This window comes from Misgurnus anguillicaudatus, chromosome 8 (assembly GCF_027580225.2).
Source record: "Misgurnus anguillicaudatus chromosome 8, ASM2758022v2, whole genome shotgun sequence".
NCBI classification, from domain to species: domain Eukaryota; kingdom Metazoa; phylum Chordata; class Actinopteri; order Cypriniformes; family Cobitidae; genus Misgurnus; species Misgurnus anguillicaudatus.
In genome coordinates, this window is record NC_073344.2 from 44,965,034 (window position 1) to 44,989,014 (window position 23,981).

The following is a 23,981-nucleotide window of genomic DNA, read 5'->3' on the forward strand; positions in this document are numbered from 1 at the left end:
ACGACAGAGGGATGCACCAACAATTCTTAGCCAAGGTAATAACATATTTCAATATTGAAAATGAGTAGACTATTCCTTTATATTGAGTTCTATGTTTTAAAGTGAATTTTACGTTATGTGAACATGGTTCTAAACAATATTATATCATTCATGTTATGCATGTGTCAATTAAATGTAGATTTTATGTAGGGATGCACCGGTTGACCGGCCAGAGATCAGAACCGGACGGTTTTTGTGCGATCGGCAACCGGCCGTTTTTTATATTTTTTCGGTCGTTTTTTCCGGAAGTGCACCCGCGTGCACAGACTACATTTTTATCATTCGCAAACATGTCTTTTGTGTAAAAGCATTTCGAAATCTGTGCGCAGGACATTAAGATTGCAAGCTGCAATGTCTGTAAAGGACAAGTTAATCGTGGAGAAACAACAGTACATTCGCAGGGTCTCATGCATTCACTGTGAGATACACGCATTTCAGTCAGTTTACACACTCACACCTTGTATCTCTAGGAGACTTATAACTTTTCCTGCAATATGCAATTAATGGACGAGTTTAGCTGTCTTAAGTTTTTATCGCGCTCCTCTGATGTCAATCACGTGGATGCACGGCGCGTGGACGCACAAAGTGAAAGTTAGAACAGAAAGATCCGATAAATGCTGTAAATAACGCAGGTTTCTTGAATATAGCCAAATACGTGTTAAATTATGCTTAATTTATTAAAAATCTCTCCAACTACTACTTTGCAATCAGAAGCTTTAGCTTACCTGAAACTAACGTAGAGGCTTCCAGAAATTAATGAAAGGAGCAGAGATGTATTTCATTATTAATGCCATGTAGTACTGAACATGTAACCTTATCTCTCTCTTGAACACAGCTTAAAGGGATACTTCACCGATTTAGCATTCAGCTTTGTATCTGTAGAAACCCGGCAGTATTACTGAATGACCATGTTTCCCTCCATCATTTCCCCCTGAGAGGAGAGATATCTGCATTTTGGTTCTGCAAAAAAGTCCTCCGATGATGCAAAAATCGTCATATTACATCATCGGAGGACTTTTTTGCAGAACCAAAATGCAGATATCTCTCCTCTCAGGGGGAAATGAGGGAGGGAAACATGGTCATTCAGTAATACTGCCGGGTTTCTACAGATACAAAGCTGAATGCTAAATCGGTGAAGTATCCCTTTAAAATACACGCTGATGGCAAGTGCTGCAATCCTACTGTATATAATACAGATTTCATTTTAATTTGATACATTTGTATTTTTTTATATGTAGAACAATTTATTTAATTTGGATACATTTGTTTGTCTTTTATCAGACTTTATAAATTGTTATAATTTATATTTGTGCTGGTCAGTTATGAATAATAGGTAACATTGAACTGCTAGCAAAAACTTGAGAATTTGGTGGGGCAGAGGGGTCTCTCCCCTAACACACTGGCTCAGGTGTTAGATGTGCTTCGCCGCAGCATCAGCGTGCATCATGAGAGATTTGTTAGCTTTCTTATATAGCCTAGTTTATTTGTTAATAAAGCTACACGAGACACACACGGAAAGCGAAACGGAGAAAATTTATTTTATCTGTGGAAAATGAACCGGATAACGGCAAATGCCGTTACGGCAAACTCCGTCTTTGTAAAGTGTTGTTAAATTAAGCTCGTAACTTTGCACCCTCAGCAATAATCTATCAAGCCAGGTTACGTTATTTGTAACATAATATTAAATTCAGATTTGTTAGTTCTGTTTGTTGTTCTCACTGGATAACCACAGCGTTTTCTTGGTTAAAAGAAGTCTTGGTATCCATTAGGGGCATCCATCGTGTGCGTGTGTCAGGAACGTAGCTTTGAAACATTTGCACGTCTTGTATGTGTCCCTACATGAATTTGGCCATAGGCGAGTGAATAACGCTGGTTGTGTGTGATGCCATTTCTTTTTTGACGTTATTCTACATCAGTTTGTGAATGGCATTAGATTTGCTCATAGAGTTCGTGTCACTTGTTTCGTTTTCTTAAATGGATTGCCTTTGGTGTCTGCTGTGAGCAGGTGGAAATGTTTGTTTAATGACCAAATGTCAATGTATGGAAAGTGACTGAATTGTTTGCATTTCTAGGTTCAGATGGCTGCAACTTTAACGTGCAGTGTGGAAGGACGACTGAGGTGGCTGTGTTGACATCACTGCCGTTTCCAAATAAGCGGCCTCCGGAGAAGTCCAAGCTAAGCGTTGCAGACGTTGAGGCAATGGCTCCACGACAACATGTAAGGAGAACTGTGTGTGTGTTTGATGTTAATGGCTTTGTGATGGTACGCTGACACTGTTTTATGTGTTCTTGTAGGTGGCAGTCATGGAAGTCCAAGTTGTGCACGTTTCGGAGGAGATGGAAACCGTGGAAGTGAACGGCGTGTTTGCAGAAACGCAGGCTTGCTTCGTTGAGGACGCCAGCGGTTTCATTAAACTGCAGCTGTGGGAGGCGCAGCTAGACCGAGTTGTGCGTGGGTCTTTTTATAGGCTCACCAACCTCAGCACTAGGGAGTTTGGAGGAAAGGCACCGAGATTACACAGATCGACCATGTGCCGGGTTTGAAGTCCGTCATAGATTCTGTTGCAGACGAGGAAGAAGTTGCCACATTTGTGACTGACATTTCTGCAGCTGAAGTGAAGATCACGCATAGGTGCTCAAGATGCCAGGCATGGCAGGAGGCGTTTGATGGCAAGAGCAGGTTTCACAGGTGCCTCCTGTGCAACAAGCTCAAAAACACTTCAAGCTTTCAGGCCACAGTGACGGCGTCTGTTTACGTGACGGGATTCGGAGAAGAGATGAACATCACAAATTCTGTTATCAAGACGTACCTGACAAAGGAGAGCCTTCTCAACTTCCTTGCAGATCGTCAGGATTTGGAGGAACACTTGATGTTAACGGCTCAATTCAAGCTCCGAGTTCATCACAAAAACATTATTGGTTTGGCACGGGTTTCCGGTGAATCCAGCGCGTCTGCGGCGCAGAGCGTCGCGTAAATGCTGAAGATGGACAGTTTGTATGCGGATTGTTTTCTTTTGACGTTACTTTGTATTTTTTGAAAGTGCATGTTCATTTGTTTTTCAACGTTGTGTGGAAACTGTGTGCACAACAGACGTGAAAACTGCGGTGGTTTTGTGGGTTTCTTGACAGAAATGGGGGTTGGAGGTTTTTTTGCACCAGTTTGGCCTTTAATGGGAAGGGTCGTGGTTCCTGGTGTGTCGTGTTAAGTGTGTGGTGTGTTTCACTTTTTGCAGATGTGAAGTGTTGTTTCATATCTCATGTGTGGTGTTCTCTTTTTTACATGTAATGTATGGCGATCCCTTTTGAAGCAAGTGTGGTGTGCACAACGCATTGTGGTTTGTTCACGTCTTATTTTAAGGCAAATAAAACGGTTTTGTTTACATACATTTTTTGTTGTAGTGTTTTTGTGAGAGTCATTTTGTTGAAGTGTTTGGGTTAAAACCAAGATTCAGTACATAAAATCATACATTAATTGTCTTCGTTTTGCAGCATTCACTGGCAATACGTTGGGCATGTGGTGTTGACGGAAATGCTTTACATCATTGTGAGGTAAACTCCTGTTTGAAGTGATTCAGTTGACTATGGCATTTTTAGAAACGCTCGATTTGGTCCCATCACACATTCACTCACTTTGACGTTTACAATGTAGAAACTCGCCAATGTGTAGAAAATGTCTGTACATTTAAAAATGCTTTATGAAGGTTATGCATATACACACTACTAATGTACTGCAGGAAATAATATAGTGAACCAGATGGAAATTGAAAACCGTGGACTCAGCTGTAAATATTATGCTTGATGTATCTGTACTTCCTTCAGCTAGTGTATTGCTTATGTTAAACAGAAACAAGCTTGAGAGCATTTAAACGTTGATATGCTCCATTGTCTTATGAATGACCACAGTATATTCACATTCCAAATCTAATAAGTAGTGTTGGACTTTTAAGGCGTCCATTGCATGTTCATAATTAGAGGAAAGACATGGTATTAAAAAAATAAGCTATTTATTGATCAGATATGAAAAAGTTTTATAGCGCGCTGGGTTGTTTCAAAGCCACATTTGGCAAGCAACCAACCCCCAGCATTTAGGGAAACAATTATTTATAGTGTATGTGACGTCGATCTTTTTCTTAGAATTCTCCATCCACAACGGCTGCTTTCCCTCCTTGATCTGACTCCATCACCACACCCAGTTTCAGCCTGTGGGGGTATATACCACACAAACATACAGAACACCTTGTGCCCTAAAGCATTTCATCCTTATATGGCAATGTCTTATTACAGGGCAATCTTCCACATTAATTATGGGCACAAAGGCACAAACATTTATATATTTTAATACATTAATATTCATGACAAAATTTAATTTTATAAATCCAAACACTTCTATATGTAATAATCTGGAAATTAATGATTGTTAGTGAATTAATATCAAAAGCATGCATTTCTTTGTCTGTGTGTTTTTCTCCTTCAGCCTTGTTCTTATTTTGGCTATCACCAGCAGCTGCAAGGTCGGTCCTACGCTCAACCGAAACCACGACCTTGCAGCTTCTACACACACACAGACAGCCCTCATATTTTCAGCACAGGAATCAATTTTGTAAAGGCACACATAAGCTGAATTATAATGATATGATTAGTAGAATACATTTAAACAACATCAAATTCCACAATTGTCAAGGTTGGTAACGATTCCTTTTCTGGCATGCACATAATTAACTTATGGTTTTCAGAAAATATGGTCACATTATTGATGTGTAGTGCGGTTCCCTGCTAGTGTCACTCTTACCTTACTTTAGACTCAGATTTAGTAATTATGTGAAAATATTCACTTATTGACTAATTTTATACCATGCACGGTGACCTGGGGCCTATACCATGAAGCCGGTTTAAGTGGATAGCCAGGTAAGTTTAAGATTAGTTTGCAGCAACCCTGGGTTTTAGGTACCATGAAAGTTGCGCGGCTTTAATCGTTGTTCGTCGCCATGGTATCTTACGCTGCACGGCTAACCTGCCCCGGGGCAGGTTATGTTCTGGATTCGAGATCTGAGACTGCAGTTTGACCAATCAGCTGCGAGCAAAGAAATATATAGGTGACGTAACTACTAGCGTCTCCGCGTAAATTTTATTTATTTGTATTTTTTTATTGAACATTCAAATACAAAAATTAAGGCATTTAACAATCACTATTTTCCGTGTTGATACCGCATTTAAAGAAAAAAAAGAGGGGGAAAAAACTAAGAAAAACAAAAAGAAAAGGAGGGTGAGGGTCTTTCTTAAACATCCAAAGCAGAAAGAAGTCTCAGGGGTCTCCGCGCAAATTGTTAGAAGAGCATTTCGTAGAGAGAGTTTTTAGTTTTCCCTTGCCCAGTTACTTTTATAAAATAGTCTATTTTCCACGGAAGGAATCTCTTATCTTTGCAAACTTCTAGCCTCACATAAGAAATGTATCACGTTGAATCCGTGCCCTTACTGTACCATAAATGATGTGTATTGCGTTGTGCTTTTTTGCAAGTGGTACATACTTATGCGGTCAGTGGGGAAAACACGGTTTGTCGAACCATGCGCAAGGTGGTCCTCGCACTGTAAGAAAGCCTACATTAAGATGTCTACATTAATGTCCATAGTCGTTTTCATTGCTTGGATTAATGATGAATGATATCGTTGTTTAAACTCTAACTTATATACTGTCAGAGTCACTATAGCAAGCGGTTTTGCAATGACCCGGTTAGTTTACATAAATGCTTAAATGAGTGTAAAATTGTTAGTTTCGATCGTCGTTTGTATTGCTTGGATTAATGATGAATGATGTCTTTGTTTAAACTGTACATTTACTGTCAGAGAGTCACATTAGGAAACGGCTAACGCATGCTCCCTTACCGTTTTGTTATGACCCGGTTAGTTTACATAAATGCTTAAATGAGTGTAAAATGTTAATTTCAATCGTCGTTTTTATTGCTTGGATTAATGATGAATGATGTGTATTGATGTTGACAATGTCTTCTCAGTAAATCATGTTAGCACGAGGTCAATACATGTTGCACTATTGTTGGTCTGTGCCACTGATCTGTGGTCTGCGCGACTGATCTGTGATCTGTGCAAAGACACTCTGTCAGTTTACCAATCAGAGCGGAGTAGGCTACTGAAAGGTGGGGTTTAGGCAGACTGGGCCGTTGAACGGCTTCACACGAATCGTTTGGGGATCTCTGAGAAATGGGGTAATTTTAAATTTATATTTTGAGAAAATTACAGTTTTTTTTGACCTTGCATGCATTTAAACCTGTTGTCCGGGACTTATAAACAGTGATAGGATGCTTAAAATTGTCATCTTACTGGCTCTTTAATGTACATGTTATATTAAAAGAGCAGAGGCAGTATTATTTCGCTCTTGAAATACATTTTTATAATCTTCATAATTTTGTATAATTAGCTCATGCTCCTCCGCTAATAAAATACACTGCTCGTATGTGCTCTCTCTATTTTCTATTCCGATTGGTTGTTTGGTGCCGACGTCACTCTTTTATGTGCATGCGTGGGTGGAGTAATCATAGCCTAAAGATCTAAGCCTGAGTTGACAGAGAAAGTTGATAAGCTGTTTCATGGGACCAATAAAGACTGATTGCATCGGTTTGGTTTTGTCAACTCAAAACCAATCCTGTAACTGCGAGTTTGTTCAGCTACCTTCATGGAATAGGCCCCTGTTTTAAATCTCCCAAGTAAATATGCGTATTTTTGTTTGTATTGTAGTGGGGACACTTCATTACTTTATTAGGCTTATATATTATATTTTCTGCACCTGTAGCTAAATACAATCTCAAATTTAAGGAACAGATAGGATTTAAATAAAATCTTATTTTTTATTTAATTAAAATCCTTTGATCTTGGTGTACACCAGCAAAATTGGCAGACAAAGTTTGAGTAATAATTCACTGTACAACTTTCCACATTTCTCACACGGATATACATAGACATAATAATGTAAATAATGTTTATCAAGGTTTAATTTGGCATTTGTAATTCTTTCATTCATACAAATTAACTTATGCATTTTACGTATTTTTGTTATCTTGGGCTAAATGCTACGTAACAATTATAAAATATGGAATAATAAAGTAAGTGCAAATAAACAAATCGAATGAAATTCGCACTTGCTCGTGTTTTGCGGACAAGCACTTCCGTTGTGGAGTACACGTGAGAGCACGCTGACAACAGACATATTTTTTCATTACACCGGAAAATAAATCCATTTTGCGTTCTTAAAGGGTAGGACTCGCTGTTTTTATGTTTAGTTTGCAATGTAATAAGCTTTGTTAGCATTTTTATTATAAAACAACAAAAAGTTGTGAAAGTAACGCCGGTTTCACACCGCATGCGTAGCAGCGCGTGAGCGTAGCGTGAGCAGCGCGTGAGCAGAGCGTGAGCAGCGCGTGAGCAGAGCGTTTGCTGCTCGCAGCCATTTTTCTTTCACACCGGTAGCGTTTGCAGCACGCAGCTAACACACAGCTTTTTTCAGAATGGGTAAGTTTATTCTTTATTTTATACATTAATACAACTGTATTTGATATGGCGATTATGTCAGTCAGTTTTATTTACAAAAGTATGTTTTTATCTTTGTTTCCGTGTAGTCCCAGTTGTAGATAGAAGAAAGGCAATTGCGCTGTACATGTTACTACGAAGGTTGAGAAGGAAGACGAGACGCAGATTATGGGTTCACCCAGCAAACCTTCGCAGGAGAGAATATGGTGCTTATTTCCATCTTGTGTCTGAATTGCGGCTCGACAGTGATCGCCACCTGAAGTACTTCAGAATGAGTGCAGAGCAGTTGGATCATATTCTCTCCCTAATCGGAGCCAAACTTACGAGGCAAACAACTAACTACCGGAGGTCCATAGAACCTAAGCAACGTCTTGCTGTTACAATACGGTAAGGTTTTTAATGAATACCATTCTAAAAAAATCATTTGTGTGTGTGTGTGTGTGTATTGACAAATTTGCATATTTGTGTACATTTAAATGTACACTGTTTACTACTTTGTAACATTAATTATACCTGAGACTTTGGTTATTCAACTAAAAAAGATTTATTTTCTACATTTCTTTCACATCAGAACAGACATGCAGAAACTATTATTTTAACCTTAACTGTTATTAACATGCCAGCTTTAACATTATACTAATTAAAAGTAAAACAATACTTTAATAATAAACAGTAACAATAATAATTTAAATCAAACAACTATTTACATAAGAAAATATAATTTTCCAAACCACACAATTAAATTAAATAAACTCCAGATAATATAAATCACTACAGTTGCTGATAGTAACTGGCAGAATGTTCTGGTGTGCTAGATGTTGTTGGGTGTTGTGTTGCATGGTGGGGGTGATGGGTTTGTTGTTCCTGATAGGTGGGTGTGGGGTGGTAAGGCTGAAATGCTGCTCCTTGCGGGGGATGGCTACCTGTACCTTGAAACAAAGTGTGAGCCTGGGTGGCTTGTTGTCTCTGATTTTCATCTTCCAACTCCAGGTCAGCCAGGTAACCTAAAATATGCATTTGTGCCCTGGTGCGGTTCCTTGGAAGCAGCCGGTTTAGTTTTGGAACTAAACTGAGTGCAAAATAGTACATCTCATCTTCCTGTCTTGGGATGTGTGGTGATGGCGTTGTTGTTGGTTGAGTAATAATGTCTAGTAACTGTTGCTCTGTGGAACTTTGTTGATTGGTTCTTCTTCTCTTCTGTCTGTGCTGCTGACCTTCAGTTATTAATTCCTGTATTCTGGGGTGAATAGGGGGAGGTATAGGGGTGGGACCTCTTGATCCAGTTGTTGGTGGTGTGGAGGAGCCAGACTGTTGTGTGGGGTCTTCTGAGCTCTGACAGGGTGTTACTGGCCTCTGTATCGGAGTAAGGGGGCTGTAAGGTCTACCCAGGTCTGGATCAACGTCCACTTCGGCCACAGACATGTCCACAGGTTCATTCTCCTCAATTTGCAGAGTGTTTCTGGAACTATAATTGAATTAATTTAAGTTAATAACATATTCACACAAACACACAAGTCTACTTGTACATTCACGACAAGAAATGTTTTTATGTTTATATGTATTTGGTGAAGCTAAATAAAATTTTCAAGGATAATAAGAGTAAGTAAAAATATAAGTAAAAAATATTAACATACTAACCTTCTAGGCTGCATATACGGCAACAGAAAAGACATAACCCTTTCATATTTCCATTCTTTTACTGAGCCTCCAGCAGAACCACTGGGCATTTTTTTCCCTTTTCTGTGTCTACCAAAAGCATCCCTCAGCACCTTCCATCTTCGCTTGCATTCATTCACTGTAAAAAAAGAAATATGTATATAAATATTTATTTATGTTTATATAATACAATATTACAACTGACACTTTTTAATTTATTTTACAGATATCTTGCAACTGGGGAGAGTTTTACCAGCCTGGCATTCCAGTATCGATTAGGGATAAGCACCGTGTCTCAGTCTGTATATATGACGTGCAAAGCCATTGAGAGTGAAATGATGGCATCCCAGTTCCCTAGACCAACAGGGGAAATGTGGAAAACTATTGCCTAAAATTTTTGGGAAAAATGGAATTTCCCAAACTGCCTAGGAGCTATTGATGGGAAACATGTTACCATTGTGTCACGTGCACATTCTGGAAGCATGTTTTTCAACTATAAGAGGACCTTTTCTATTGTCCTCCTAGCGCTGGCAGATGCAGACTACAAGTTTACATTTGTTCAGGTTGGTGACTTCGGCAGAACAAGTGATGGAGGTGTGTACAGTGGTTCTGCTCTCGGAAAAGCAATGGAGGACAAAACTTTGTCTGTCCCTGAAGACTGCCCTTTGCCAGGATCAGGAGTTCAGGGCCCAATGCCACACACCATGATTGGATATGCTGCATTTCCTTTAAAAACTTATTTAATGAGACCTTTTCCTGGGAATAGAATTCCACGATGGAGAAGAATTTTCAATTACAGACTGTCAAGGGCAAGGATGGTTGTGGAGTGTGCTTTTGGCATTCTATCATCCAGGTGGAGGGTACTCCATACGAGGATGAATGTCAAGCCAGAAAATGCTGACTCTATAGTGACTGCTGCATGCATCCTTCACAATTTTCTCATTAATCCATCACAAAATCAAAGATGGCTTGATGAGGCTGAAGAAAGAGGGGGGGTGCTACCACCTGTTAGAAATATGGGTGGAAATAGAGGAAGCAGAGATGCTTATGATGTGCGTGAGAAGCTCTGCACGTTTTTCTGCTCACCTGAAGGTAGAGTGTCCTGGCAAGACAATATGGTCTAGGTGTAGCAACAGACCATAAGTAAACATGGACAAAATGTTCTTAAAATGTTTAAAATACCAAAATATAATCTGTACATTGTGAAATTATAACAGTTTATTTTCTGCTCAACTTTAAACCCACACTTTCTGTATATATAGCATCTTCTATTCTTCTGTAAATATTTGTGTTTAATGTTTGAAAAAATAAACATATACTTCTATTAAAATATTGTTTGTTATTCCAAAAAAATACAAACAAACGTTAGTTGCTGCGAATGAACAGCTTTTAAGGTTTTGGTCAAGCTGGTCTGGTAAATATTATTTCTACAGTCTTTATATGTGTACACAACACAAAGAAAATGAGAATTTATTTTACATTTGTATTATTATCCATCCTATTAGCATACCTGTCTGCTAAAGACCACTTTATTATGAAATAAAGAAATGTAGCAATTTCTGATAAGCATCCTTATCACAACTGCTTTAATAACATTTGATATATACATACATACACACACACACACACACACACACACACACACACACACACACACACACACACATATATATATATCATAATTGCAAACATTCGTCGGACTTCTAACATTTAAATAGTAACTTGTTGGAAATCAGCTCGAAATAAGTCATACATTTCTAATAAAGTCACTAGCATCAAAGACGTATGCACTTTCTATGTTATATCTATTGCACGATGCCTTTGAATATGTATGTATTAAATAGTTACATAATGCATTATCAAAACATTAAGTAGAAAATGTATAAAACTACTTACCATCGACATTAACAACAGCTACAACTGCCTCCCATGCTTTTTCCTTAGCATTTAAGTCCTTGTACATGATGTTTTGTGGATCATACAGAACTTTTTGTTTTTCGACTTCTACAATGAGGCGAGTGTCGTCCATTATGCCGTCTTGAGAACCCTGAAGACCCTAAATGTGACACCGGACACCTGCACGTGCTTGTTTGTAATGTCTGACGTCAGCAAAGTAGCTGTTCCTTTGCCAGCGTATATTTTGAATAAACATGATGAATTATAAAACTAATTAAAGTGATGACTGTTTAAAATGCACATCATATTGCCCATTTTTAAGCACCTGACACTTTTAAAACATTAAATTGTCACTTTTCGCCTCAATTTATAAACATTTTAACCAGTAAAAATGCACGGGCACTTTAATTGAGCGTGAGCAGCGCAGCAAAAATAGAGCAGACGCCGAAATGATTGCAGCACTGCTGCTTCGGCGCCGCTCCTGCTACGCAATGACGCGCTGCTCACGCGTGCGGTGTACATGCTTAAACTTGTTAACATGGGCGCCGAAAAAACACGCGCTGCTCACGCTTGCTGTGTGAAACCGGCGTAAGTGTGTCACATATCTAATACATGTAATGTTAGAAGTGGTTTGATGTTTATAACGGATGTTTAAACGTGAATAACGTCTAAAGAACTCCTTTAAAGGCGGAGTCCATGATGTTTGAAAGCCAATGTTGATATTTGAAATCACCTAAACAAACACGCCCCTACCCCAATAGAATCTGGACCTTCTGTTGATAGACCCGCCCCACACATACGCAACCCGGCATTTGATTTGATTGGCTATAAGTGTGTTTTGGTAGTCGGCCCGTCTCCTTTTCCAACGCGTTTTTCAAACATCGTGGACTCTGCCTTTAATCGTATATTCTTGACTCTCTAGGTTTTTAAACTAAATAACGTGATACAGAGAATTGTTTCAATCTTGTTTGATGGTCTTTAACTCATTCACCGCCAGCCTTTTTGAGAAAAGTTGCCCACCTGCATTTTTGTGATTTTAACAAAAGTTTCACAAAATTCCTTGCAGGAAAAATTATCTTCTATAAATATATAAACATACAAATTATATCAAATTAAAGAACACACCCTCTGCTTTCAAACAAACAACAAACAAACAAACAAAATGGGGAAAAAACGTTTCATTATATATTTACTTTTTCCACTTAATTTGACCACTGAAATATGGATATTTCTCTTCAAAAATACAACATTTTGAGCAAAAAGCTTAAAAAAATGCGTTTTTGTAAAGGAATTTATGTTAGAGATCAGACTCAGAATGACTATCAAACATAAAGGCAGTTCAAAATGATTTAAATCTTTTTAACTTCCGTTTTTGATAAATTGGCGGTTTGGCGCCATCTAGTGGATAAAAGCGGTATTACACTTTCACTTTGAAATTCGTCCAGAAAGGCATGTTTATTAGTTAAATATTAACTCATAATTGACGAGATAACTCGTTATCTAGTTAGTTCAAATACACAAGCTTAGCATTTACAAAGATAGATTAATACTAATAATATAATGCTGCATGTCATTGTGCATTGTTTTGGTGCGTAATTTTCTTGGTGTGTCTAATATAGCATTGAACACGCAGAATACATGTATCTGCGTATTGCTTATGTGCTTTGATTACTGCAACGATACGACAGTAAACGGATCATGATTCTTTTAAACCACTATCCTGTAGTTTAAATTGCCGTAAAGCTGATTTCTGGCATTTATAATCTGAAGATGTGTAGGCTGCAGTGAGATTTGTGTGCACATGTAAATTCTTTGAGTATCATTAAATTTCTTAAAGGACAAGTTCGGTCTTTTACACTTAAAAGTAGGGCTGGACGATTTGGGTAATTTTTCCCATTGGGGTTATTGATGCTAATATTGCGATTGCGATTATACTAAATGGTATCATGAGTCAACTTGATGGGTTTTAAGGAAAATCCACACACAGTTTAGCTAAAATGTGTATTTGTAAAACTAGAAATGTTTTCGTATTGCCACGTGATGTAGCGACTGCTCAGTGTCAGTAATCCTAAATCCAAAATACCGCCATACAACAGACATAGAGTTTTTTTTAGCTACCAGATCACTGTCAACCTCCTCTGCATCCATCTTCGCTCTGGTATAAGTGACGACGCACACCAAACACGTGCACAGCCTTTTTTGTTCGTTTTTCTTTCTTTTTTTAAACAGCAAGGAAAATCATCAAACTGTTATCAGAAAGTTTATGTTAACAAGTCCACACATTTATTTATTTAATATAATTGCAACGTTTTGCTGTCATATAATCGCACAGGCTGACATCGCGATTGCGATGCGATTAATTGTGCAGCACTACTTAAAAGCCCTGTTTTCAGATCGTTTATGAAGAAGTAGAACGATTTTGACTGAAATTTGGTCATATGCTGCTGGCCTGAGTTTTTTTTTTGCGTGGTATCACCCCCATCACTACAATGGCTGCATAGGTTCACTGAAAGAATCCTTTCAAAAATGCATTAAACATTCGTTTACAAAAATTTGAAAGTCACCAAGTGGTCAGGGTTGTTCACTGATGTGTTCACACAAAAATCCCTGCAAAATATGCTTTTCAACAGGTGTTTTAGCATTCGTTGTAAACTTGTGGAACTATTTTTCCAAACGCCTCGCACCCATACATTCTTCTGCTGCAAACTTGAATAATAGACAGTCCAGCCCAGTTGGGGGCGATACTCCACCTTTGCCAATTGCAAGAACACAGAGAACTTCTTTCCGTTTCCAGGGGGCGGAGTAATACGGCTGTTCACAGCAGTGGTGTAGTCTAGATTTTTGTAGTGAGTATACTGTGATTTTTCCCTCTCACCCTTATGCTCACTCTTCCCAGCGCAACGCACCACCACACTCACAGATGCATACAGTATGGATCTTCATGTAACAGAGCATTCTGAAAGTGTACTCATAAACACATAAACTGAAAGTGTTATCAACATGTCAGTTTATTATAAGAACAAAAATAGTTTAACAGCCAATGGGTTTACAGCTGGGGAAACTGGACTGATTTTTAGACTGGTTTAGTGTTAATCAACATCTAACTCGGGGCAAAAACTTACTCAACTGTTAATTAAAATTAAATAAACTGTTTACAATTTTCAATCCGTGGCTAACACATGCATTGAAGAAGAAAAATATCCACTCTTTCAATAGCTATTATCTGACAACTATTGATAACATTACCATGTGTAATTTAATGGTGTACATGTTTTTAATTAATACACATTTAAGATTACCATGAATTAACTCTAATTTGCATAGTCATTGATATAAAAAGCTTATTTTTTGCATATAATACAAGCATTGTCTAAAAATGCTTTTATTATTACAAGACCATCAGACCATCATGTAGCCTAATATTAGACACCAAAACCAAAGTGAAGAAAATTATCTTTAATTTGCAAGTCTGAACTGAACATCAACGCAGACATGAATTTCCTCACAGAAGTTTAAGATCATATACATCTTGAACGTAGATATATAAATGAACACAGAGAAGGAAAGTTTAACACTGTGAAGCACAAACAAACATGCTGAAGGCAGCTAAAAACCATCAGGATATAATCACGGGCTTATTTTATTGCACTTGAAACCTTACCTCCAGATTAAGTAATAAACTGGACTGATGATTTAAATGTTGTTTACTCACATGTGCGTTGTTAACTCTCGGATTTCATGTTGAAGCACTGCTCCACTCATTCACTTCTCCACATGAACAATTCCAGTTTGTTTACAGTGTCGCGTGAGCAGCTACACTGCAGGTTCGAGTTCATTTGGCGCTAAGCAGACCTCTTGGTGATGTCAAAGTACCACGAGAGCAATTCAACGCAGATTTCTCCATGTGATAACTGAAATCGCTCTCACGGTACTTTGTTGTCACTCGCCTGCGGGTTCTTGTAGCGCCACAGCAGTCTGCTCCCCAGTCACTCTAGCGCCGCTATAGTATTAATTTGATTTCATACGCCGATCGGATCGCGCAGTTCGGCAGGAAGTCAAACACACCAAATATATAGCCTATGTATATCCATTTCAACCCGCTAAAGTAGCAAGTGTAGCATGCTAATGGTTAGTGGTTCACATCTAAATTATGACTAAAAGTTTGAAATGTCACAAAACCATGGTGTTACGCATCCTGACGCTATTTTTAGTGGGTATACGGAAATCCTTGACAATTCCTAGTGGGTATACGGCGTAGTCCTGCGTATCACGTAGACTACACCACTGGTTCACAGCATATCTAATACAAGTCAATGGAGTTGGACAAAAACAACGATAAAACCTGTTTGAAAGCATCTTTTGCAGCGATTTCTATCTGAGCACACCAGTGAACACCCCCGACCACTCGGTGAGTTTCACGTCTTTGTAAACCAATGTTTAATGCATTTTAGGAAGGATTCTTTCAGTGTACCTATGCAGCCATTGTGGTGATGGGGGGTGATACAACACAAACACGAAAATACTCGTGCCAGCAGCAGGGCCGTGCACAGGCATTTTGAGGGGCACTAAGCAGGGTGACACAATTAATATGGTTTTAATAAAATATTATAAATATGTTTTATAGATTAGTATCAACTAAGCGAAGTGATTATAATGGAAAATATATTTAATAACAATTAAAGTGTGACATAATTGCTAAAATTCTATGATTTACCTGCTGTCTTGCTGGAGCTTTAAATCCATGTTTGCTATGTTGAACTATACATTTGCAGCCTTCCTTTCCCCTCTCTGCCATCGTTTTTGTGAAGGCATTTTTTCTTTTTTTGTATTTGTCTACTGAAGGAAAATGAGAACATTTCCCACATCAGTATATCCTTTCATTATTAATAATTGCATTGCTTCTAATATTATAAAGCAGTTATGAGTATTAATATTTAGCAGTTTATCACATAGTATTGAAATCAGTTATGTTTATGATTGGTCTTATTTGTTGTGCATGATCAAAGCTTATATATGAATCCATTGCATTTGACTCTAAAAGGTCATGTCTGCAGAATTTTGGAGGCTTGCAGTCTTGTGTGGTATGTATGTATGTGTGTTTTTTAACTTTTGCTTTGCAGAGACACCTGGGGAGAAAAACAGGATGTCGGGGCGACAGGGTGAACTAAAGGTCAATGTTGTTTATAGCAGCATGAACTTCTAAGACAGAAGTAAAACTTTCCATCGAACGGGTCTGGTGAACTTTTAAGAAAGAAGTAAAACTTTCCATCGAACAGGCCCCCACCCAACTACACATATATATTTTTGGGGTCAGAGGGAAAGGCAGATCAGATCAACCGCTCCTCGGGGGACCTGATTCTGCATTGGTGTTGTGTAAAGATAGGGACAGTTTTGACCCAGAGCTCTGTAATACTTCATTTGAGATACTTATTAAAAATAATTTGATTTGAGTTACGTGTCTATTCTCCTCATTCAAAGAACATGCAGGACATTTAAAGTCCAACAATTGGTGACCCCGTCGACGTGATGAGGAGAATCCGACATCATTGATTTTTCTTCTCGACATTCCACTTGCGCAAAATAGGAAAGGTAAGCAGATACCTGTTATATCAAAATTCTGCTTTATTTAAATGTCGTGAAGAATAATTAATGATACAATGATTATTGTCATTTTTATCTAAATTGCATATCTCAAATGAACTATTAAATGTGTCAATAAAATAAAAAGGGAATTAACAGTAATAAAATTAAAATAAAACAAAATAAAATAAAAATAGTAAAAGAAAAGAAAATATAAAAAGGGGGCTCGACGTTGGCAACGCTGGCCCCGACGGGGGCCTAAATTTCTGGGTTTCCACTCCCGAAGACGTAGCTCATCTTCAAAAGGGCAGGGTGCAGACCCGGAGCGTGGTCAAGGACCACGGGCGGATTAGCCGCGGATGATACAGAGCGGTTGGACCGCGGTAAATAGAGATTGAAGTGGGTTTCATACCCGAGAAAGTGGTCAGGGACCACGGGCAACGCAGCGGTCGGACCGCATAAGAGAAACTGAAAGTAATAAGAAAACCACGAAGTAGTTGAAAATACGAAGAGAATATCGATATATAAAAAAGTTGTGCTAAAGAATAGGAATTTGAAACGTACTGAAGACTATACACCATGGGTCCTTATTTTTAAATGTGCTGTTTGTTTGCTACCGGTATATTATCAGCTTTATTGTGAGTATATTTTAATTAAATTTTTTTTTCTTTAAAGTAATATTTTTTGATTTTTGCTGCCAGTAAATTGCAATTCAGTGTTATCTTTTTACGAAATATTTTTGCTATTATTCAGTTCCACGATTAGTACATTTTTATTCAATTTTCTATTTTTCCTATTAACAAAGTTTTTACTTAATCTTATATCTTAGGTTTTAATTACATTTTTTATTTTTCTTATTCAATTTTATTATCAGTAATTTTTTACTTAATTGTATATCTTACATTTTAATTCATTTTTCTATTTCTACGAAGACATTTTATTTTGAGTCAGATTTATCATCAGTAAATTTCAATTCAGTTTTTTAAAGTTTGAGTATTTCTAGTTTTATTATCAGTAAAATTGTAATTCAGTTTTTATGTGTTCAGTTGTTAATCGTTTTACTGTAAGTGAAATTGAAATAAAATTTCTAGTTTTAAAAGCCGTCGGATTCTGTCTTTAGAAAATTTATTGTGGTTGCAATTTACTGTCAGCAAATTTTAACTCAATTTGTACAAAAGCATATTTTATATCCTGTGTATATTATATTTTACTATTGTGTGTATTTGGGGGATTGTGTTTAGTATAACTTTCATTTGCACGGTACAAGTTTAGACGGATCCAGTTGTATTTTTGTTTTATTAATGTGAATGTGTGATTCTCCGGAGTTGTCTAGTGTTATTTCATGTTTAAAGGAGTAGACGTTTCTGCAGTATATTTTATGTTTATTGTATTTTAGTGTGGATGTCCATTTTCTTATTTCATTCCGGGGTGTGACTCGGGAAGAAAGAGTGGTTTATTTGTAGTTGATTTTAAAATAAATTGAAATTGAGAATTGATTTCTGTGAGTTTATTACCAGAAGAGATTGTTTCATATTTAACAGATTATAAAATAAGGAAGAGGAAACTGTGAACTTCTCAGCTCGTAGCGTAATTTAGTTTCACTTTAGAAGTTGTGCTCTTATTCTGTTGTTTGTCCGCTACGGGGCTGTAGTTTTACTTTCATTTTGAAAAAATAAAATTGAAGTAGTTATATATTATAGAGTATCTGTGGTAAAAAGGCGTGCGGAAGAGAGATAAACCCAGTCCGAGATAGACAAGAGACATAAAGTGTTGAAGTGTAAAAGATTAAAACGGTTACTTATATCTAATAGTTTTGATTGCAGTAATGGGACAGGGTTTAATAAAAATCAACCGACTCTGTTTGAAACTCAGCCATGGTTATCATAAAAGTATACAGTGCCTGTGAATTGATTGAGACGCGTATTGTATAAATTGTTTTGACTTCTAATAAGAATATTGTAACTTTTAGGAAAAACGTTAGAATATTAGTGAGATCAGTAAAGAGATTAGAGAAGTGCTCATTGTTTTATGGAAATTGGTATTTCAACGAGTGATAAGAATGAAATGTTATTGATTGAATTGAATTTTTTTTATTTAACAAGTGTTAAATATCATTACATTTTTGGGGCTTTGACAGATTTTAAATTTCAAATTTGACCAGTATTATATAATGAATTTAGTTTGAATTTTGACAAGAATTACATATTACTGGATTGAATTAGCTTTACGTTTTGACAACGCCTTGAATCCTCTTTAACCGTCATCGACTGATGTGTTGAATATTATTATATTTTAATTTCAATAAGAAGTTAACATTATTGAATTTTATCGTCTGGCAAGCATTAAATATTATTAAAGTGAACTTTAATTTTGATAAAGAGGTGATTATTATTCATTTGACTAAGAAAACACAGAAAAATAATTTTGTGAGAGTCTTTTGTGTATTTACAGAAGGACTGGCATCGAATAACATTGAAAGGAAGAATAAACGAGATATTCAGGGTAAGAAAAATTGTAGTGGAAGATAAAATGAAGACTCTTAAAGAACAATGGGAGGCAGCAGTAGAACAGTTAGTGAGCGGTTTACCAGAAAAAGCAAGGCTCAAGAAAATTAAGAAATTGCAGGAAATGTATGAAGAGTGGAAACAACTTATAGGTTACGAGGATAGAACAAAAATAAGTTTGAAAGAACATGTAATAGCACAAGAAAGTGACGCACACAGGAAGTTTCAGAGAGAGGACAAAAAGGAAGTGGGGCTTCTCGCTAGAAAGAAGCATGAAAAGGAAGTGAAGAGACTACGTGAGGAGTTTCACTTGTGGCATAGTATGGCAGTAAGTTGTGTGGCTTTGGTACAGCTGGAGAAAGAGACAGAAAAGAAAGTGGAACTAAAAAAGAGTGACGTTAAAGAGAAGGAAACAAACAAAATTCAAGAAGGGAGGGAGATAGCATCCATTTATCCAGTACTGCCACCCACTGCTCCACCTCCATATGCCCCACCCCACACACAGTTACCGGTACTTGAAGTACAAAAGGGTGTGTTGGACATGGAGCAGAGGGAGGGAAATCGCTGGAAAATAAAATCAGGTAAATTAGATTTAATAACAGAAAAAGAGATGGAGGAGAGAGAGATAGCAAGAGAAACAGCTGAATTAATGAGAACACATAGAGAGCAAGCTGCACAGGCAGAACAGGTGAAAGCAACACTGGAGAAAGAAATAAGGGAACAATGGAATAGTGTAGTACAGGAAAGGACATTTCAGCCCAGAGCACAAAGCACCCCAGGAGAAACATTGAGCAGCAGATTTATAACAGTGGATGAGACTGGGAGTCAGATAGAGGTTGAAAATCAGGGAACATATCCAATGGAAATCAGAGGAGAAATGAGGATGGGTAAGAAGATGAGAGAGGAGAGCAAATATAACTCCAGTATAAAGACACCAAAGAAAGAGCAGGAAAGAGAAGAACAGGAATATAGGGAACTAGGTCTCATTCGAGGGATACCAAATATGTGCCCACTAGTGGACACAAATGGAAACTTAGAATATAAACCATGGTCATTCACAGACATGGGAGCTATCCTTGCAAAGTTACCTCATATCACGAGTGGAGGGGGTAAATGGATAGGGAAGGTAATAACTTTGACGCAGGGCCATACGTTGGCGATAGGAGACCTGAGGGCATTATTGGGACAGGTACTGACTGTAGGACAGATCACGGAAATTGAGCAAGAGGCAGGAACGGTTGGGATATATGATGACCACCCATATTGTCAAGTGGCATCAGTTTGGGGAAAGGCCCTGCGAAAGCTGTACCCAGCGCCAGCAGGCACTCTTTATAATATCAAATTTTCTCCAAAAGGGGAAGAAACAGCAGCAGCATACCTGAGTCGATGCAAAGGAGAATGGGAGGAGCACACTGGGGCTCATCCACATGCAGACAAAATACAAGAACAAATGTTCAGAGCTGCTGTATTGGAAGGAACTACTAAATCTGTACAAGATGAAATAAAAGCCAACCCCGATTTACCAGGTGCTGTATGTGAGGTTTGGGAATGACATTTCCTTCATCACATGTCAAGGGCGAACGAAAAAGAAAAAGAAAAAGTAGGGGAAGTAGAGGAATTGAAAAAACAGTTGCTAAAATTACAGTTGCATGAGGCCAGATCTAAAATAAATGAAGAATAAGGGAAAAAGAAGGATAAACAAATGGTAGTTCAGGAAATGAAAACCCCTCCAAGATACAACAAAGAACAGGAAGCTGACCCATCAAATGTAGAATGGGAAAGAACCACCCAAAGACCAATATACTACTCCAATAGAGGTAGGGGTGGGGATTACAATAGGGGGAGGGGAAGAGTACAGTATCAAGACGGGTGTTTCCGTTGTGGTCGTCCGGGACACTTCTTTCGTGAGTGTCGGCAACCTGTTAGCGGACCCCAACAGAGACCATACCGGGCAGAGGCCATAACACACACATGGCCCCTAACGTGGAAAAAGCACCACGACCACACTCCCAGTACCCTTTGTCCACTGGAGGGGAAGGGGAGTGGTACTGAGACAGCCCACGGAACGACCTCAGCAGGGTTAGGGCGGAACCCTTGCTGACTTTGGAGGTGAACTCACATCCTGTTAAATTCCTGGTGGATACTGGGGCAACATACTCCACACTGAACTATGAACTTCCAAAAAATCTTATTTCAGACAAAACCACCGATGTAAGGGGGTTTTCCGGGGCTATAACTAGACTGCCATTATCCAAAGAACTCACAGTGCAGTGCATGAAAAAACAATCACTGACTCACTCTTTTCTGCTGAAATCCTACGCAGCCCGGAGGGGATTATAGTAACTATGAAAAATGGTATCACCATGAACTGTTCCATCATGACCACAATGAGAACGCATGGACAATGGTTACTTTCTGCAAACACCTCTCCACAGGGAGCTGACATTTACTGGGGGAGGGTGCTTCTGGGGGACACAGGGGACACCCTGAATGATCTGTACTGTCAATGGGAACCTTGGATATTATCATTAGTACCATACACTCAGCTAATAGATCCACTGGATGTCACTTTGTTTTATGATAGAACACAAGAGTACTGGTACCAAGAACAATTTGATAACATCGCAGGAGAACAATGGGAAATTTGTGGGGCAGGAATAATGATAGGCAAAGAGGGAGTGGCAGCTATAGTAGAACTTACCCCCGAACAGGAACAATGGTATAGAATGAGGGAAGAGGCATCACCCCATATATCATTATTAGTACATCCCCAACACCAAGCTAAAGATCAAGGACCAATGGTAAAGAAGGGAATAAATTTAACAGATTGGAGGGAAACCCAACTTCCTGGTGTAAAATATTCACCTAGCTCAGGGTATTATTTGATCACACAAGAAACAAAAGACAATGTAGTGTTGGAACACAAATGGCTCACAAGATGGCATGGTAGGGATAAAAGTAATCATGAAAATGATGAAACAATGTTGAAAAGTTTGCCCGATCAGTTATGAACACAGAATCCCACAGATGTAGGGTTTTGTAAAAATTTCCCAGAAATATCGTTCGAGCTGACATGTGATGATCCAATTTTGGAGGCCTCAATAAAAGCACAAACCAAAGGCAGAGGAAGGTATCAAAGGTACCATTGAAGGTTTGTTAACCGCAGGGGTTTTAGAGTATGCTGATTCCAATTGGAACACACCCATTCTGCCTGTGGAAAAACAAAACACAGGAAAATTCAGAATGGCACATGATTTGAGAACAATCAATCAAATCATTAAAACTCCAACTTTACCTGTTCCAAACCCATAAACTTCTCTGAATTAAATCACTAAAAATCAATCATGGTATACTTGCATCGATCTCACTAATGTTTCTTCTGTTTACCTCTCGCAGAGCACGTAAGGGACATTGTTTGACCGTACTCACCGCGCACTCTGTGGTAACTTATGTTAATTAATCATCATTTATAATTTCCACTCTGAGACAAAGACGGTTGGAAAACAGTCTGCACAACTAAATTTGGTTTTCACACATGAGGGCATAAACATGGCCTCATATTGGACAGAAGGAGAACCCCATGACTGTTGTATGACCGTGGAAAGGGAAGAGAAAATTAGACCAGATTTGTTGACACACATCATTACGGAGGGATTTATGGTGTTTTTAGATGGATGCTTTTTCAGAGATTCGAGTGGAACACTGAGGTCAGGAATAGGTATTGCAGCACTGGAAGAGGAAGAGATTCAAATATTGAGAGCAGAACCTTTACAGGGACATCAGTCAGCTCAGAGAGCATAAATTGTGGCAATGACAAAGGCTTTGGAGTGGGGAGAGGGAAAATAATTAAAATTTTTAGTGACTCTGCCTATGAAGTGGGTGCAGTAGTAACAGAATTACCTAAGTGGAAAAGATGTGGTTTTATGGCAGCTAACAACAAACCTATTAAACATCAGGAAGACATCATAGCATTAGCAGCAGCTATTTTGAGACCCAAGTAGGTGGCGATCATAAAGTGCAAAGGTAATGATAACAGTAACTCAGATGCAGCACAAGGTAACCGGATAGCGGACATGGCAGTAAAGATAGGTGCAGAGTACGTAACACAGATGGTATTGCAGAATGCCACACAAGAATGTACCACCGACATTTTGCATGATCCAAACATAGCAGTAGAACAAGATAAAGCATGAGGAAAAATCCATGTGGCTCCAAAAAGGAGCTGTATGGACGCAAACTGGCTGGGTAGGGCATGACGGTAGACCCGTAACTCTGCCCAGCATGGTAAAACCCCTTCTCACTCAAGCACACACCCCCTCACATGTTGGAATCAAACAACCCGTGTCCAATCTTAACCAGTGGTGGCACCCATACCTGGCTGCTACAGTTAAAGAATTTATCGCTAACTGCAGGGTATGCTCCATACACAATGTACGTGCTGGAGTGAAATGTGCCCCAGGTGTCTTCCCGCCACGGGGACCTGGTGAGGAAGTGGTTATCGATTACACAGACATGGGGGACAGAGTGGAAGGTAAACGGTATCTTTTGGTTTTCGTGGATGTGTTTTCAGGTTGGCCAGAGGCGTGGCCCACGGGGAAGGAAGATTTGATTTCGGTGATTAAGTGTTTGATTAACCAATAAATTCCGCGTCACGGTTTTCCACGAATTATTCGCTCAGACAACGGTACACATTTTAAGAATAAAGATTTGCAAAAGGTTGAGAGTGCACTGGGATTGTGCTTCCGTTTCGGTACCGTATAACATCCTCAA

At 38.5% G+C, this 23,981-nt stretch overlaps 1 protein-coding gene and 1 long non-coding RNA gene across 2 annotated transcripts; one reads left to right on the top strand and one right to left on the bottom strand.

The window, feature by feature from the left end:
- The first annotated feature begins 1,913 nt into the window (after positions 1-1,913).
- LOC141365603 (uncharacterized) lies at positions 1,914-3,423 on the top strand. Its single transcript, XR_012370671.1, has 2 exons — positions 1,914-2,257; positions 2,335-3,423. It is a non-coding gene; the product is annotated as an uncharacterized lncRNA (long non-coding RNA).
- A 4,731-nt stretch (positions 3,424-8,154) lies between these two features.
- Positions 8,155-9,374, bottom strand: LOC129423572 (uncharacterized). Its single transcript, XM_055179909.2, has 2 exons — positions 9,214-9,374; positions 8,155-9,040 (listed from the first exon to the last, which is right to left on the bottom strand). Exons 1-2 carry the CDS (start codon positions 9,300-9,302, stop codon positions 8,347-8,349), a joined length of 783 nt encoding a protein of 260 aa, XP_055035884.2. The 5' UTR covers positions 9,303-9,374; the 3' UTR covers positions 8,155-8,346.
- Between the last annotated feature and the right edge of the window lie 14,607 nt (positions 9,375-23,981).